The sequence below is a fragment of the Oncorhynchus kisutch genome, linkage group LG17 (assembly GCF_002021735.2).
Source record: "Oncorhynchus kisutch isolate 150728-3 linkage group LG17, Okis_V2, whole genome shotgun sequence".
In the NCBI taxonomy this organism is placed as follows: Eukaryota; Metazoa; Chordata; class Actinopteri; order Salmoniformes; family Salmonidae; genus Oncorhynchus; species Oncorhynchus kisutch.
The window spans coordinates 64965092-64983760 of record NC_034190.2 but is presented as its reverse complement, the minus strand read 5'-3'; the positions used below and the strand labels follow the sequence as shown (position 1 = coordinate 64983760).

The window sequence follows — 18669 nt, the reverse complement described above, 5'->3', positions numbered from 1 at the left end:
TATTGGTATATCTAAAAAATAAAATAAAATAGCCTTTAATTTTCTAGTTTGTCTACGGTCAGTTAGGCCTACCATCTTGAAGCCAGTAGGGGGAGCGCTATGATACGTTTCGCTATTCATTTAGTTACTGTACATTGTTTTGCTTACTCAACTGTATTCACACACTTGAAAACGAATAGGACATTTTACTGGTAATTACAATTCTTTATTCTTTCAAAATAACTAGTATACCATAACATATGAACAACCCCGTATCAGTAGAATATGTGCTTGATTTGTAAAATAATGACCGGTAGTTTCTTAATGGCCCTCTGTCTAATTTGTTTATGCATGTTTCACTATTTGCATCTCTCAAAGAGGAGTTGGCCAATGGGGATGGTGTATTCACCTGTGACAAGTCTGAGGTATATCATGTCAGGTAAGTGAGATTTTCTACTACCATAGAAAAGTTAATCAGGGAATTGATTTAGTGTCCCATCATTACCCCAAAAGTGATGCATGGCAAAATGTTTTTGACATTATTGATACAATCCAGACCATTAGTTCAAAAAAAATCCAAGCCAGATGGCTGAAGTGTTTTGTATTGTCCAAAGTCACTGTCTCAACAGGGTATATGACATCAGGGGTTGCCCCTTCATATGCCCATTATAGCCCTTTATAACACAAAACATACTGTATACAAACTGCCTGAATATCCCTGATCAGGCCATTTTTTCCTGAAGGTTCCATTCTTCCAGGCTCCTGATTCTGAAGGAAACAATGTTCTAATCTAGGTTCAGATCTAGATTCTATGCTATGCCAGTGCCATGCAGAGACCAGTCTAACACTTCTGACTGTATGGTTGAAGAGGAGAACATGCAATCTGAGACCAATTCACCAACCCTGAATGACATGAGACTGAATACAGACTAGTCTCCATCCCCAGACAGACAACAAATTGTGATTGGTGCTATGATCTCAGTAGGATCTTTGCATGACTCTTGTTCTAAACTATGAGGAAGGCCATTCAAAAGAGATATAACCTTAAAACATGAGCTAACATACAGCTAAATATCATTGAAGACAGCGATTTTATCAGTAATATTAACATCTCAGCTAATATTACATATAGCAATGAGTAGAATAATGTTGGTGACAAGGAGATGTAACAAAGGGATGTTTAATGATTTCTTTGGACAATGAAATGTACACGTCCGTATGATGTATTACAAATAAACAATAATTAACATACTGGTGCCCCTGCATCAGCTGCTTTCCCAGTTCTACTAATTGCCATATTTTACATTATGAGATAAAAATACAAAACTGACTGTGGATCACACGAGCACTTTGAGGGCAGCCTTGTTGTGGCACAGGTGTTAGCCTTTTAGGAGGAGAGCCAGCTCTTCAAGGGGACAAGTTGCATTGAGATCCTGAAATTGCAGATCTTTATCAAAATTCCAAATCAATCCCTTGCATTGCTTTGCGCAAAAACGTAATCGCGGCACTTTGCCTTCTGATCAGAGGTTCTTTGCTTCTGACAGTGGGTGGATTTTCTCCATACCTATCCAATCATTTCAGATCTAACAGGAGTGCCTAGGCTAGAGGGTTGATTTGGAATTCAGCGAATGAGTGGAACATGGCGAATCACGAGAAAAATAAATGCAAAGCTGAAAGCTCATATACACATGTATGCTGTAGCGTGATAGTGTGAATACACCTCTTTTTCAGTGATGCTGACATTTTTCTCTAGGAAGGCATTCAAACTCCACACCATCTCAGTACAATCCTATACAGCACCATCAATTCTCTCCAAATCCAGAAAAATACCAATATAACCTGTGGCACAGGTCAAAACAGTCTAGTGTGTTTTGGCTGACTGCATGGTCAATTCAAACCAGTCACAGAAAATGTCTCATAAAAAATGTTTTTTTTTTAAATTATCTCCACAATGTGCCTCTATCTGTACACAGGAATAAGAGGTCAAACTGCCAGCCAGACACCATAATAAGAGTACATTAATTCAGCTTGAGCATAGTCTGAAATATTTAGATTCTTAGACCTTTTCAATGCACAGATAAGTGATACATAGCGAATGCATTTCTTAGTTTATAATGTATACTATGTTGTCATTATTTTGGATCATTATTAATTTGACAGTTGGTGTTAAGGCTTTGACCAATGAAATAGTGGTTATTAATGGTGTATGACGACCAAAGCGCTGTTATGGTTCGTTCGACTGTTGGCTTGTTAAGTGACTGAGGGCTCACCTGGAGAAAACAGCTCATAGCCTAAGCATTAGACAGGAGGAAGAAGAATAGTTGAAGCTCCTCATGGAACATTGTAAGACAAGGTAGACTCATCACATATTGTTTGACTTTCACCTATCACTTCAGATCTGAGAACACTGAAAGTTTAGGGGCTAGGGGTTGTTGCTTTTTGACTGGGCATCGGAATCATTTTTACATTGCTAGTTCAAACTTGCCATTTTACTTATTGCTTATACGAGTTATCTCCCAACACCACTGGCAGAGCTCTGGCATATGCCGCTGAAAATAAACCAGTCTTGGTAATCAGGAAAAAAGGAGAGCTTATAGTTGATTCCACTTTATGATTCAAATGTACTGGAGGTTGAGTAGGAAACAGGGAATGTTGTAATTAAGTGGTGCACAATACCTCATGGTCCCCTGCAACAAATATGTGTAAAGTAACCAGGTAAACAAGTGGCATGACAGGTGCAGTTATCAAGTTATTTTCAATGCATGTTACATTCCTACCTTAGCGCACATCAACTGGCCCTGGTAATCTCTCTTCTTCCCTCAACAGGGCATAGAAGATGTAAAACATGAGTCTGCACAGACACCGACAGACAGCATATTGCGTGTTTATGAGAGAGAGAATGATTGCATCATGTGCGAACATCATCACGACAGTACATGTACTTGGTCTATAGAAAAACTACCTTAGTACTGAACACTGGACCTTGTCTAACAAACAATCTGGTAAAGAACATTTACAAAACTATTATGGTAACCAGTTTGAGATAGATAGAATGCTACGGTCTTCCTTAGTACACGATAACACCATCTCATATAGATTCCATACAGAGTAAAGCTTATCGTCCACAACCAATGGAGTGGCAGCCTAATACAAAGAGAAAATAGGAAGACTGTGTGGACAGTGAATGAGTACACCTGTGTGTATCCTGAGTGTGTGTGGTAAACGATAGAGGCTGCCTGGACTAGCCCAGCCCAGCTCGCAGACTCAGAAGAAGTGAGGGGATGGGAAGAGAGTAAACTTCTGGGATACCAAGATTCTTCAGCTGACAAGGAATAAGGATGTCCTTTTATCCAAGATGCACATTTAAGACAGTCTTGATGCATTTCAGGAGGAGATAATAATAATAATAATATTAATAGTAATAACAATAGTATTAAATGTCTGTTGAGGTCTCCATCTCCATGGCAGCCAGGAAGGAAGTGGTTTTGCATTGTTCTGTATTTTTTAGCATGCCTGTGCTCTCCTGGGTTCTACTCTGATTGTATGCTGCGCTGCCATTAGGGGACCAGGCTCTGTACCCCGGGGTGTGTCTAGTGCATGTGTGAGGCTGTTCTTTCATGGGGAGCAGTGTGTATGTGTGTGTGAGTGTATATGTGGGTGAGAGAGGCTGTTCCTTCATGGGGGAGCAGAGTGCCGGTGGCGGTCTGTTCTCAGAGGCGTGTCTGGGCCTCGGGGACGTAAATCTCAATGCTGTCTGAGCTTTCCGTGGCAGAGTTCTGTCGTACCGACGCCGCGCGTTTGGCCGCCATCAGGCGTTTTCTGGCCTCCTGCCGCTGCTTGTCCACCACAGAGTCCACGCTCCGGTCCTTCCCAGGGGTCAGCTTGGACGTCTTCTTTGGCACAGAGGGGGGAACAACCTTCCTCTCCACCTGAGGATGAGACAGAGATATTAGGATGAAGAGACATTGGAATTTTGGACTCAAACCCATTAAGAATATGTAGGATGTGTTTGTTCATCATAAAGTGTGTCTTTTTAAAAATTAAATAGAAAGCTGTTTGGATGATAATAATAGTAATAAGTCATCAGGATCTATCAAGGTGATATGTGGTGTGAGTCCAATACCTTCTTCTCTGGCAGCTGCCAGTTGTTGGCCTTGAGTTGCCAGAGCTCGTCAAACTTGACACTGATGTCCTCTACAGAGAGCTGCAGGAGGTCCCAGAACCCCGCCAGATCCTGGGCTGTGGGCCGAGGGTTGGCATTCACATTCTAACAGACAGGATGTGACAGGAAGGACAGTTCTAGTTGGCTTGTCTAGACACACTGACATTACAGAACATTATTCAGTCCTTTCCAGCCATGGCTCACTTTCAGAATACAGATTTAACATCAATATTAGCCATCCGTTACAGAGATGTATGCGTGTTGCCTCATTGCTTAGAAGTATGTCTCCATTTGGTATGTATGTATTTTGACACCAGGGGGAGCTCTAAACCAACTCAACCTGCTGAGACTGAAAAAGGTGCATTGAAATGTGCCAGGCTAAGAGGGCATTGTAGGGTTAGTACTACTCACCAGGTTCTCATCACAGAGTCCTCTGAACTGCTGGAACTTCTGGGCTATGAGGAGCTGGGCACTGCCCACTGCACTGCGAACCGTTCCCATCACTACACACAGAAAACAGCCAGTCAGCCATCACAACAACATGCAGGTTCTCTAAATGGGCACAGAGCGCAATATTTTTTAATGGCAATATAAAATGTCCTTAAAATTGTATGGTTATGTGGCATTTCTGACCTTTGTCCTTAATTACCATTGTCATTACAGCGTACAATTTACATTGCTGGTGACACACTTCGTCCATAGAATAAATTACTAACCTTTATTCCCCAAAAAGTTATAAAAATTATTTTTTATACACTTTTATTTCATTATTAACATTTGCATGAGTAAGATCATACAATACAGGTCTGCTGAGGAATAACCTGATGTGGGAGTCAATACTGTTCATTACACATTCAATAACTACAATGCAGAGGTATATTATCTACCTGCCTGCCTGAGCCAGATCTTGGAGGATCAAAGAGTCTGTCTGCAGTAGTGCCATTAGACTGAAGGAGGTAATGAGCAGCATTTGACGTTAACTATTAGCATTAAATGAGCCTGTCCTGCCTTCTCCAATCTCCACAACAGACAGGAGCTTATATGGACTGTATTGTCTTAGGGCTTCAGGGATGAGGACTTCATCTCAATACCAATTCCACATGTCATAGAACTGACAAGGTATTCACTGATAGGAGATTGTATCTCTGTCTAATGTATAGAGGTCTCCTGTTTAGAGTGAGTATGATAGACTGTGTCTTACTCTATGAAAAAGATCTATGCCTATCAGAATGAGTAGTCTACGGTCTTGTATACATTTAGCTGGTTAGTGTGAGTATGGTGTACTGTGTCTTACCCTCCTCTGAGATGTCCTTGTCTTTGGTCTCCTGCTCCATCTGTTGACACCAGCCCTCCATACGTGCAGTCTCAGCCTGTAGTAGTTTGAGGAACCAGTTGCCATCCCGGAGGCAGGTGGGCGTGCCGGGCTGGGCTGCATCTCCCTGGACACTGCCATTGCCACTCTCCAAGCTGGAGTCTGGAGGGGGCAGGGAGGAGGGGTCCAGGGCCGGGTCCATTCTCTCTGGGAGGGAGGCAGACACTCTCGCCGGGACTGGGGCATGTTTGGGAGGATGCCATGCCGTCGCGCTGTCCTCACCGTTGGAGGCAGTGAGGGCGGGATCTACCGGCTGGCTGTTGCAGTTGGCTCTACTGTTGTTTTCTGAGGGATGGGTGTCTTGTTGAGAGTCCTGAGGCTCTGTCTCTGTGCTCTGTCTGGAGGCCATGCTGCTGGCTCGGCTGAGTCTGGACGGACACACACACACAAATTAGTGTTGGTGCAGTTCGGAGATCATTTACTGTGGATGTAATAAGGTTGACCTTGGGGCCTGACGACCACAAATCACTGCCCCAATCTCTGACTACTGTGGTCCAGAGATTACTGGAACACACTTTGTGTTAATACATAGACCAAGGACAGTTTGTATTCAGCCATTAGTGCTAGGTCAGACTTCCTCTCCCAACGACAGGCATACAGAAAGCCATCATTATGAAGTGGAGTTTGACTGATAGATCAAGGACATGAGTGCTGAGAGCACATTGCTTTTACTGCAGAGGCAAAGAGAAAGGCAGAGACGGCATGAAGAGAGGGTGACTGAGTAAGCATGCAGGAAAGCGAGAAAGATGAATCGAGAGAGTGAGGGGGAGAGAGAGGACAAGATTACAGCGTTCAGTGATAGGGAGAACAGACGGAGTGGGCATATTGTCCAACCAATGTAATTAGGGAGAATTACTATGTACTAGGCTGTTTAAATGGCCAGTTCTTCACAGCACTCTGCCTCCTCCACTGTAGCCAAAACAACAAAGGCCACCAATCAGACAGACCGAGAGAGAGAAAGACAGAGAGACGCTACACTAATACTGTACTGCTGCCAGCACGAGCTCAGAGTGACTGCTGAGTGACCTTGGTAACTGCCTGGACCAAACAGGCTGAAGCCATGCCAGGGCAGGAGGGGAGGGACTAAGGGAGGAAATAGGGATTAGAGGGTGTGGATGGATTGATGAGTAACGGTTGAACACAGCAGGAGATGCACAAACACATGTGAAGCAGTTCAATTTAGAGATTGTGAAGGAAACATCAAGGTCTCTAATGTGAAAATGATAGGGATGTGCATCTTTCCCTTTCAAGACGATTCGATATGCATCTAGATACGTGGGCTCCGATATGATACAGGAACGATACGTTTTAGTTTGAAACGATTCGGTTTGATTAGAGAACGAATCGATGCGTTTCGGTTGGATGCAATACGATCTGTTATATAAACGCATTCATTTTCCATCCAAAATTCAAAGGTGCTGCTGATGGAGCTCATGAGCTGGATCTGTCTGAGTGTTAGGGCTGTGACGATACCAGTATCGCAATATTCTTTCCATGGCAAAAATGAAAACACGAAGCGGCCCTAGTCAGTCCTTTAAGAACCTGCTGTATGTAAAATATTGTGTGCTGTAGCTTGGAAACAATGATGTTAAATCCTCTGCGTGTTTTGTTTCCTTGCCACAACAGTAACGAGTATCGCGATACTAGTAACATCCCGGCCCTAGTGTGTGTGTGTGTGTGTGTGTGTGTGTGTGTGTGTGTGTGTATAAAATGATGTATGTACTATGTAGGCACCTGATCTGAGCCATAATGGAGACTAAGCATCTACCACCCCACTACTATCAGATTGGGGGGGGGCGCAATGTTGCCCATGTTTTCTCTCTCCCCACGTTGGTTCTGATATCACCAGCACCCCCTAATTAACTTGTAATTTCTGCAGATTATGTGTTTGGGTTAGTAATAGTGCTGAGCGATTAGGGCCTTTGGGCCCCCGAGTGGCGCAGTGGTCTAAGGCACTGCATCTCAGTGCTAGAGGCGTCACTACAGACACCCTGGTTCGAATTCAGGCGGTATCACAACCGGACGTGATTGTCCCATAGGGCAGTGCACAATTGGCCCAGTGTCGTCTGGGTTTGGCCGGTGTAGGCCGTCATTGTAAATAAGAATTTGTTCTTAACTGACTTGCCTGGTTAAATAAAAAGTGAGACTTATTTTTTTAAACATTGAGGTTGGTTTGGTTTCGGTTAAATTATTTAAAATAAAAGTGGCAATCATTTGGGTTGAATGCTGTAACACAGAATAAAACAATGAATAAAAGTCCCATGACTGTCCGTTACTGCTTATCACTTATTAACCATCATTTATTCACATCACGTTTATAAAATATTTCAATTGTTGTGTATATTACATTTGTTTATTTGATGACTATCATTTCAATTCCAAGTCATCATCTCATCTCTACAGATCTGCTGCCTATTCGGCCTGACAAAATAACTATTTTTTTAGTTCTTCAAAGTAAATAAGGCATACTTTTATGGACTGCTGAATACCAACTATCAATCACAACAGCTGCTCTCTATATCCCCTCATGTTCATTCTTGTCTCTTCCGCAGCAGGCACAAAAGAAAGACCGGACAAGTAGATGCGCAATGGATTATGGTCATTGGAGTTCAAAAATAAAATGTAACCTGATCAAAATCAAATCTATCGTAAGCGCCGCTCAGCAGGTATAGCCAGATGAGTTAACTAGCTCACTAACAAGCTTGTGTCTGCAGAGTGGCACCAGAATTCAAATAAAAACACGTCTTGCCTTTTTGTAATTAATAAATCCGATGTGAAACCTGAACCACAGTATCCTTAGCATTAAAAAAGTTAATAAATTATTCTCCAATTAAAAATCTCCCCAACTTCTGAATCACGCTTGTAAAGTCAGTAGACTATGCTTCGGAAGGAGGAGGTAACACACACACACAGAATTTCAGCTGGCTGGCAGACACTGGAATGCGTTTCTGAGTGAGAGAGGGCTTTGCGCATGGGCACTTCGTGGGAAGAAAATGCCCAGTTCCCATGCTTTAAAAATAACTGTGCTGTTCCGGAACAGTATAGATGACTTTCGTTCCTGGTTCTGTTTCTGGAAAAATGTCATTATTTTCAGTTCTGTTCCCTGAGTCGGTTCCAACCCCAGGTCTCCAGTAGCTTATTTTTATTCCGGTAAAACAGTGCCTAGATAACAATAACCTAGCAAATTACACAGGTTGTCACTACTAATAAAGCCTAATACTGTATCATACAAGGCATTTTAGCATTCGAATGATGAAGGTGCCACGTAGATGTGCAATATCAGGAAAAGGCAGCCTACTTCGCGTCGGTCAGCGGGTGAAACTGGGCACAGTGCAGTTTGACTAGACTACTGATATTGCCTGGGGTTGTTCAGCATGCAAAATGACTTGTAGATCAATGACTGTCAATGCAGTTACATGCAGTTCGACACTAACGGAGGACGCATCAGTTGTCACCAGAAATGTGAGGTATTTTCAGAAGGTAGAAAGAACGTAATATGATCAAAACATTTTAGGGAACCAGCGATTCGTAATGTTTGAAATCGGGTTCTGACCGACGCATACCTAGCATGCTAAATTTGCATTGGTTTGGTGTCTGTGGACCGCTGCACTTGCATCTTAAACATTTGAATCGGGACCGATGCGTATAGGTGAATCATTACATCCCTATAAACTGAGAAATGACTATTACGCAAGTGACTGAACAGCTGATTGAGTGATCAGCTGATTGAGATTATCTTGTGTTGATAAGGATTTGACTTACGGCCTGCCGTTCTCCACCTGCACTCCAATAGACTGGAATTTGGTCGAGGGGGGCAGTTGAACCTCTCTCTGGATTGGCTGAACGCAGTCCACCTATGAGTCAACCATTACAACGAATGTCAGTCAATCTAAGCATCCTCCCAACAGATTACAGTGCATCACAGACATTAAAGCTGAACTAACAGTCAATTTAGAAAATTGATTCCTGGGCTCACCTGGATGCCGATAGACGAGAGCTTCCTTTTTGTGGGAACAGGCTCTGGAAGGGTTAGGGACTGGTCTGGAGTGAGGCTGGGGCCTGGGTTTAGAGTGTCATTCTGGGGCTCAACCTGGGTGCCGGTACTTGTGGTGGTGCTGAAGAAGGGAAGTGGGAAGGAGTCTCTTGGGGCAGGGATGGGGGCTGGGGCCCGGGGTTGAGAGCCCTTGGCCAGGCTGCCTGTACGCAGGCTGCAGAGGCTATCAGAGGAGTTGCTGCGTCCTGATTGGCTGTTGGCCTCACTGCGGTGGTCCTGTTGGTCCAGGTATGTGTCCTGGGCTGACTCTGTGCTGCTCTGCACCGTCACAGAGATGTGGGGCTTGGAGGTGGTGCGCGGTGGGACCGGTGGTGGGCCCTTCTTACAGGAGCTGCTTACACACCTAGGGAGTGCTGGGAAAGAGGAAGTGCCATTAGTTGAAACCTGAACCAGGACAAAGCAGGAAGTTAATTAAAGTAGTGCCAACTGAACCACCACAACAGCTAAACTGAGTTGTAAAAGAACAGGGCAGATCAAAGACAGCCTGCTCTAAAGCAACTTCAAAAATACAATAAAAACATACCCAATTTTCCAAAACATATTTTCCCATGCCTAACACACACACACCTTTTTTTTTTACCTTTATTTAACCAGGCAAGTCAGTTAAGAACACATTCTTATTTTCAATGACGGCCTGAGAACAGTGGGTTAACTGCCTGTTCAGGGGCAGAACGACAGATTTGTACCTTGTCAGCCTGGGGGTTTGAACTCGCAACCTTCCGGTTACTAGTCCAATGCTCTAACCACTAGGCTACGCTGCCGCCCCAGCATGTTTCCTGTAAACCTGCTGTTTCAGTTCCATTGACGTCAGTCAATCTGTCCCTATGGGAGTCCCTTACCTGCCTAGTAGTGCCTACTGTCTACCCTCCCAATCGTCTTTCTCAAGGGACTATAAAGTGGGAAAAGTCAGACACATTCTGTGTCCAATGGAAATGCACTATTCTTCATTATAGAAGTAGCAGTAGGATAGTTCAGGGAACCATTGATCATTGACTCCTGATAAACTGCACAGATAGATTGATTGTGTTGTTGAATGAATAGCATGAATTTTTCTGCCATAGAAAAAACCCAGTCCAAACTACAAGAAAAATGAAAAACGCTTTCAGTGTAAACTTAAATGACTAAAACCAGATAAAGCATGTATAAAATATATTGTACTATGAATAATTACAATAGAGTCTTTGAGAACTAACAATCACCAAAACAAAAGCTAGACAGTCAGGGGAATATAAAATTCCCAAGACAATGAATTTACCAGTATTGATTTTGATATTCAGTTTCAGCAAAAGAACACAGCATTAGCCATGGCAAAATGCATAAAACTTCAGGAAATTATCTTTAAAACTGCACAATTCTCTCAGCTCCATGGCAGAATGTAGAATTTCTGGAAATTTGCTCTAGAACTGCAACATTTTCTATCAGCTCATGGCAAAATGTGTAGAATTGCACAGATTTAACTTTAAAACTGCAAAAAAATTATATTGGCTCAATGGAGAAATTCAGAAAATTGCAGGAAAGTTGTGGGGGGGGGGGCTCTAAAACTCTCAAATTCAACTGTGCCGACCGTGCCCATTGCCACGCTCCCTGACAAACCCACCCCGTAAGCCCCTTTTTGATCCAGAAAACCCCTGAATAAGCCTCCTCATTTCCACCGGAGATACCAATAACACACTGACAAACAATCATGACACTCCCCGGGCTGATCTTACTGCAAACATTTCCAAGAGGAGTCAAAGAGGGAATTACCAGCAAGAGAAATAATAGGTCTGACACAAGAGCAGGGGATTTCACTCTAGCCTAGTGCTTGAGGGTGGACCTGGCCCCTGTTCTTGTCATCAGTGACTGATTGGAGGGTTACTGAGTGAAACAGAGAGGTAATTACCATAATACAACTCAAAAGAGAACCCAGAAACTGGGTCAGGCAGGGCATATGCTGCTGCTAGATATACAAATGCAAACTAAAGGAGGCTGGCCCTTTTGTAAGAAATAAGTTGCCATTTAAACTAGGGCTGGGAACTGCCAGGGACCCGATAGTTATGTGCCGACACAATACGTATTGCGATTCAATGGTCCAAACATATTGCTCACCATGTGTCCACTGAAGAGGGACAAGAGAGCCATGAGAACGAGTTGATCGGTCATGGAAATTAAAGTGCTGAAAACAAATTGGCTCCCTATTTAAAAGAAGACAGAGAACAAGCTGTGAAAAAAAATACTGCCGTTTTGGTCAGGTTCAAAAAACTAGCGCAAAAATAATATGCCGACATTGTTAAAACGATCGTCAAAAATATCCCGATATGTAACCGTATCGATTCCCCCCCATCACTAATTTAAACAGTTGGCCGTGTGGCTTGGTGGGATCAACAGATCCTGGAAAGAGAGAGGACTGACAGGGCTGCCTGGGAAAATGGGAGAGGAAAGGAAAATTACACTGGTCTGGTCCAGTTACAACATTCACAAAGTCACATTGGCGCCAAGTATACTCCCACACATGACTAAACACACAGTCACAGGCTGAATGAAAAAAAAGTTTACCGGAAACTGTAGGGAATAACCTACATACTTTACTACAAGGACAGGGTTATTACATGGGTTTGTCTAGGTCCATTTCACAGTTGATTCACCAGTATGAAAAGGGCAATGCCTGGCCTATATAGGTTAATGTTAGTGTGACCAAACATCCTTCAAGATCCTTTGTTTATAGCAACAGGGAAGTGTAGACATGAGATCTGTCATCAACAAATGACAGGCTGCTCCATTTCATTTAACACTCAAATGTCACCAACGCACACAAACATGCCTGTGGAATCCAGTGGCCACAGAGAGAAGAGCTGTCTCACACGTTGCTCTAACAGCAGCAACCGCCTCAGCCCTGGGCCTGGCGCCAGCCGAGGACAAAAGGACACCGTTATTCCCCGAGAACGGGACCCATTCCTCAAATGCCCAGCATAGACACACAAGAGTCCGACGAGTTAATTAATGTGGCGTGTTCGGTGTTGTCACGTTCTTCTTAGTACTACAAGCCTCTTGATCCCCATGTCTACGTGGCTGGTACACATTCGCTAGTGTACCACACAAACATGTGTACACAGTCCAGACAGCCTACTCCCTCACCAAACAACTGACAGAGAAAAGGCCATCATCTGGCCATAATCCATCAGTAACATCAATGACAGAGGAAGTGCTGTTTTTAAGCACTAACGCTGTAGACCTACCTATTATTCATACTATTGGCAGAAAGGCTCTGTCCAGTCCTGCTGTGATTTGTATTACTGAACTATGCTTGCTCTGCCCTTCACCATGGGCTGACTGCCCAGAGGTGATTATGGGGTAGATTAACTAAGCTGTCTGGAACCTCTTCTCCTGTGGGGCAGTGCCAACCCTACTACCCACCCACTGGTCTCATAGACAGCATCAGCTATCCAGGGCTGGCATCAGAAGGGACAAACATCAGAAAACACTGAGCACTTGGATATCTGATAACATGAGTATTGCTAGTGAATGAGTCTGTGAATCACACCTCTACTTTGCATTCAATGCAAAACCAGTCTGGTTTAGGATATGTTATGCACATGAGGCATGAGGCATGAGTGGATTACAGAACTGAACTTTGATCAGAAACAAAGTAGTTTTACAGTCTATTGTTGATTATAACTGACGGGGAGCTGTCCATGATGCAATGAAGAATGGTGCCGAAGGAGATGGCTGCCGTTTTACGATCCCCATAACCAACTGTGATATTGTGCATGTTTTTTTGTGTTATTTGAAAGTTATTTTGTATATAATGTTTCTGCCAGCATGTTTTATGACTGAAAATAGCTTCTAGATATCAGGACAGCGATTACTCACCCCATACTGGAGGAATACTTTATCTTCAACGAATCAGGCGGGAAGGAATTACTTCAGACGGCCGACAAGGCCCTCATCCCCCCCATTCTTAGGCGAAAGAGACGGTGGTATCGTTGACGAAGATCCGGGTGCCTTGTATCCGTCGCCGAGTGGGTAATCTACCTTTACCATCAGTCCTATTAGCCAACGTGCCAATCAATCGCTAATAAAAATAATAATTTAAAAAACACAAATTACGATCACCTATATCCTACCAGCGGGACATTAAAAACTGTAATATCTTATGTTTCACCGAATCGTGGCTGAACGACGACATGAATAACATACAGCTGGCGGGTTCTAAGCTTTTCCGGGTGGATAGAACAGCAGCCTCTGGTAAGACAAGGGGTGACGGTCTATGTATATCGATAAACAACAGCTGGTGCACAAGATCTAAGGAAGTCTTGCCGTTTTGCTTGCCTGAGGTAGAGTATCTCATGATAAGCTGTAAATCACACTATTTACCAAGAGAGTTTTCATCTGTATTTTTCATAGCTGTCTCCATACCACCACAAACGGATGCTGGCACTAAGACCGCAGTCAATCAGCTGTATAAGGCCATAAGAAACTCAAATCCATTTTACCTCAAATCTACCAGCATGTTACACGTGCAACCAGAGGTGAAAAAAAATCAACTTGACAACCTTTACTCCACACAGAGACAAGTACAAAGCTTTCACTCGCCCTCCAATTGGTAAATCTGACCATAATTCTATCCTCCTGATTCCTACTACAGACAAAAATTAAAGTAGAAAGCACCAGTAACTCTGTACCTGTACCCCCTGTATATAACCTCGCTATTGTTATTTTACTGCTGCTGTTTAATTATTTGTTACTTCTGTTTTCTTTTTTTACTGATCACGTTTTTCTTCTTAAAGTAGTTGGTTAAGGGCTTGTAAGTACGCATTACACTGTAAGGTCTACTACCCCTGTTGTATTCGGCGCATGTGACAAATAAAATCTGATTTGACTGATGAAAAAGGTGTTAGGAGAATAGACTAGCTAGGCAAAGGGTTCTCTCCCTGTGGGGCTCATGGGGTGTCTCCTGCTCTGAAAACAGTTAACATCCATTATAGCAGTAACAGCACTGTCAACATGTTGATGATCATCACGTTAACCTACATTGGATCACTCGTTAAAAGCAATGCAGTGAATTCTCCAAGAGACACTCTAGCTCTATAATCATGTTTGTGAGAAGTATCTGATTACCAGTAATGGTCCAGCAGCCAGTTATATTATGGCCAGATAAATGACAATGAATAATGTGACCCAGTGTAATTTCATCCTCTCTGTCTTTGTGGTTTGTAACAGAGAGAGAGGCGAAACAGGAGGTTTTACTTCGCCCAAAATCTATCCACAAAAATAAGCCAATTTTTTGTATGATATCAATGATGGTTTGAATTTGGTCAACAAAAATTGTAAACTGATCAAAAATCTAAAATGCAACACGTAAAGTGTTTCATGAGCTAAAATAAAATATCCCAGAAATTCAATTTTCTAGGCATATTTGTTCATATCCCTTTGTCAAGATAATCCATCCACCTGACAGGTGTGGCATATCAAGGATCTGATTAAACAGCATGATCATTACACAGGTGCACCAACCCCTCTTTTACGCTACTGCTACTCTCTGTTCATCATATATGCAGTCACTTTAACCATATCTTCATGTACATACTACCTCAATCAGCCTGACAAACAGGTGTCTATGTAGCCTCGCTACTGTATATAGCCTGCCATTTTACTGTTGTTTTATTTCTTTACTTACCTATTGTTCACCTAACACCTTTTTTGCACTATTGGTTAGAGCCTGTAAGTAAGCATTTCACTGTTGTATTCAGTGCACGTGACAAATAAAACTTGGATTTGATTTGGAATAAAAGGCCACCCTAAAATGTGCAGTTGTCACAAAACACAATGCCAGAGATGTCAAGTTGAGGGAGCGTGCAATTGGCATGCTGACTGCAGGTGTGTCCACCAGAGCTGCTGCTGGAGAATTTAATGTTAATTTCTCTACCACAAGCCACCTCCAGAGAATTTAGCAATACCTGCAACTGGCCTCAACTGCAGACCACATGTAACCACATCAGCCCAGAAGCTCCACATCCGGCTTCTTCATCTGAGACCAGACACCCGGACAGCTGATGAAATTGAGAAGTATTTGCATCTACAATAAGGCTCATTTGTGGGAGAAAACATTCTGATTGGCTGGGCACCTGCCCAGTCATGAGAAATCCATAGATTGGGGACTAATGAATTGACTGATTTCCTTATATGAACAGTAACTCAGTGAAATTGTTGAATGTTGCGTTTATATTTCTGTTCAGTATAATTGCTAATTTGGTACGTGAGGATTATTTGATTGAATAGAAGTTTCGTAATGGTTAGGTTGTTACGAATGCTCCCTCAACTTTCAACAATTATCATAGTAACAGTAACAAACGTGATTGACAGAAAAACAAGGCTTTTCGGCAAATAAAACCAAAAATGACTTTATCGGAGTTGCGTCCGTTGAGGACTCATCATGAATATAACCTGTTGTGGCATGGACGTTGCCCATGAGGCCTTCCACCATTTTAAAATAGTCAACAGGGTGGGAATTCTTATGAGTTGGGAGCAATCAACCAATGAAGAAGAAAATGTACTACTTTTAAAATGGAGATTGCCTAAATGGCACTGCCAATGCTGTCACAGACGCTATAATGGCACAGATACAAAGATGAGTCCTTTATCCATCCCTCTCGATGGCCTGTTGTACACACGAGTATCTGCTCTCACATTGGCTAGAATGGTCTCACCTGATCTCGCCTCCTCCCACCTGCTTTACATCTGAGGACATGTAAATCCATTGTTAGACCAGTCACTATCTTGTCAATATAATACAGTCTTTCGTAACCATAGATAGTGGAAATTCATGGATAGTGGAAATTCCACTATGATAGTGGAAATTCCATGATGAGCTCTTCAGTTTTGTTGAAGTTGGGTGAGAGGTTATTTTCCTGGCACCACACTCCCAGGACCCTCACCTCCTCCCTATAGGCGGTCTTGCCATTGTTGTTAAATCAGGCCTACTACTGTTGTGTCGCCTGCAAACTTGATGATTGAGTTGGAGGCGTAGGTCAACAGGGAGTACAGGAGGGGGCTGAGCACGCATCCTTGTGGGGCCCCAATGTTGAGGATCAGCGAAGTGGTGATGTTGTTTCCTACCTTCACCACCTGGGGGCGACCCTTCAGGAAGTCCAGGACTCAGTTGCAAGGGGCGGGGTTGGGACCCAGGGCCTCGAGCTTAATGATGAGTTTGGAGGGTACTATGGTGTTGAATGCTGAGCTATGGTCAAGTAACGGCATTCTTACGTAGGTATTCCTCATGTCCAGATGGGACAGGGCAGTGTGCATTGCGATGGCATCGTCTGTGGATCTATTGGGGCGGTAAGCAAATTGAAGTGGGTCTAGGGAGTCAAGTAAGGTAGAGTTGATATGATCCTTGACTAGTCTCTCAAAGCACGTCACAATGACAGAAGTGAGTGCTACGGGGCGATAACTAAATGACTAAGTTACCTTTGCTTTCTTGGGTAAAGGAACAATGGTGGACATCTTGAAGCATCTGGGGACAACAGACTGGGATAGGGAGAGATTAAATATGTCCGTAAACACTCCAGCCAGCTGGTCTGCACATGCTCTGAGGACGCGGCTAGGGATGCCGTCTGGGCCAGCAGCCTTGCAAGGATTAACACATTTAAAATGTCTTACTCATGTCGGCCACGGAGAAGGAGAGCCCACAGTCATTAGCAGCGGGTGGCTTTGTGTTATCCTCAAAGTGGGTGACAGTGTTTAAGCTTGTCCGGACGCAAGACTGTGTCCTCGCGTAGCTGGTTTCCCCTTTGTAGTCTGTGATTGTCTGTAGACCCTGCAACATACGTCATGTCTGAGCAGTTGAATTGCAACTCCACTTTGTCTCTATACTGACGTTTTGTCTGTTTGATTTCCTTAAGGAGGGAATAACTACACTGTTTGTATTCGGCCATATTCCCAGTCACCTTGCCATGGTTAAATGTGGTGGTTCGCACTTTCAGTTTTGCGTGAATGCTGCCATGTATCCACGGTTTCTGGTTAGGGTAGGTTTTAATTGTCATAGTGGGTACAACATCTCCTATACATTTCCTGATAAACTCAGTCATCGTTTCAGTGCATTCGTCTAGGTTGTTCTCAGAGGCTCCCTGGAACATATCCCAGTACGCGTGATCAAAACCATTTTGAAGCGTGGATTACGATAGTTCAGACCAGCGTTGAATAGTCCTTAGCACGGTACTTCCTGTTTGAGCTTCGGGCTATAGGAAGGGAGGAGCAAAATGGAGTCGTGATCAGAGTTACCGACGGGAGGGCATTAGAGGGCCTTGTAGGCATCTCGGAAGTTGGAGTAGCTGTGGTCGAGTGTTTTAGCAGCGCGAGTACTACAGTCAATGTGTTGATAGGACTTCGGTAATGTTTTCCTCAAATTTGCTTTGTTAAAATCCCTTGCTACAATAAATGCAGCCTCAGGATATGTGGTTTCCAGTTTGCATAAAGTCCAGTGAAGTTCTTTGAGGGCTGTCATGGTATTGGTTTGAGGAGGAATATACATGGCTGTGACTACAACCGAAGAGAAATTCTCTTGGGAGGTAATACGGTTGGCATTTGATTGTGGTATTCTAGGTCGGGTGGACAAAATAACTTGAGTTCCTGTATGTTATCACACCATGAATAGTTAATCATGAAACATACACACCCGCCCTCCTTCCCTGAGAGATATTTATTCCTGTCTGTGCAATGAACGGAGAACCCAACTGGCTGAACGGACACAGACAGTATATCCCCAAGAGAGCCATGTTTCTGTGAAACAGAGTATGTTTACAATCCCCTGATGTCTCTCTGGAAGGAAATCCTCGCCCTGAGCTCATCAACTTTATTATCCAGAGACTGAACATTAGTGAGTAATATACTCGGAAGCAGTGGGTGGTGTGCGCGCCTCCTAAATCAGACAAAGTCCACTCCAAGTACCTCTTTCCCACATGCAGTGTTTTGGAACAGCCTCTGGAATCAGTTCAATTGCCCTGGAGGGTACGAGCAAAGGATCTGATTCGGGAAAGTCGTATTACTGGTCGTAATGCTGGTGAGTTACCGTCGCACTGATATCCAAAAGTTATTCCCGGCTGTATGTAATAACAAACAAAAAAA

At 43.4% G+C, this 18669-nt stretch overlaps 1 protein-coding gene across 1 annotated transcript in view; it reads right to left on the bottom strand.

Moving 5' to 3' along the window:
• Window positions 1-1143: 1143 nt before the first annotated feature.
• LOC109908104 (disks large-associated protein 4) overlaps window positions 1144-18669 on the bottom strand; it is a 115193-nt gene continuing 97667 nt past the window's right edge. The window contains exons 6-12 of the mRNA XM_031794357.1: window positions 15152-15170; window positions 9490-9901; window positions 9276-9367; window positions 5436-5881; window positions 4553-4644; window positions 4103-4246; window positions 1144-3908 (exon numbers count right to left, since the gene is read on the bottom strand). Of these exons, the coding sequence (XP_031650217.1) occupies window positions 3690-3908; window positions 4103-4246; window positions 4553-4644; window positions 5436-5881; window positions 9276-9367; window positions 9490-9901; window positions 15152-15170 (1424 nt within the window). The 3' untranslated portion in view covers window positions 1144-3689. The remainder of the gene's footprint in view (window positions 3909-4102; window positions 4247-4552; window positions 4645-5435; window positions 5882-9275; window positions 9368-9489; window positions 9902-15151; window positions 15171-18669) is intronic.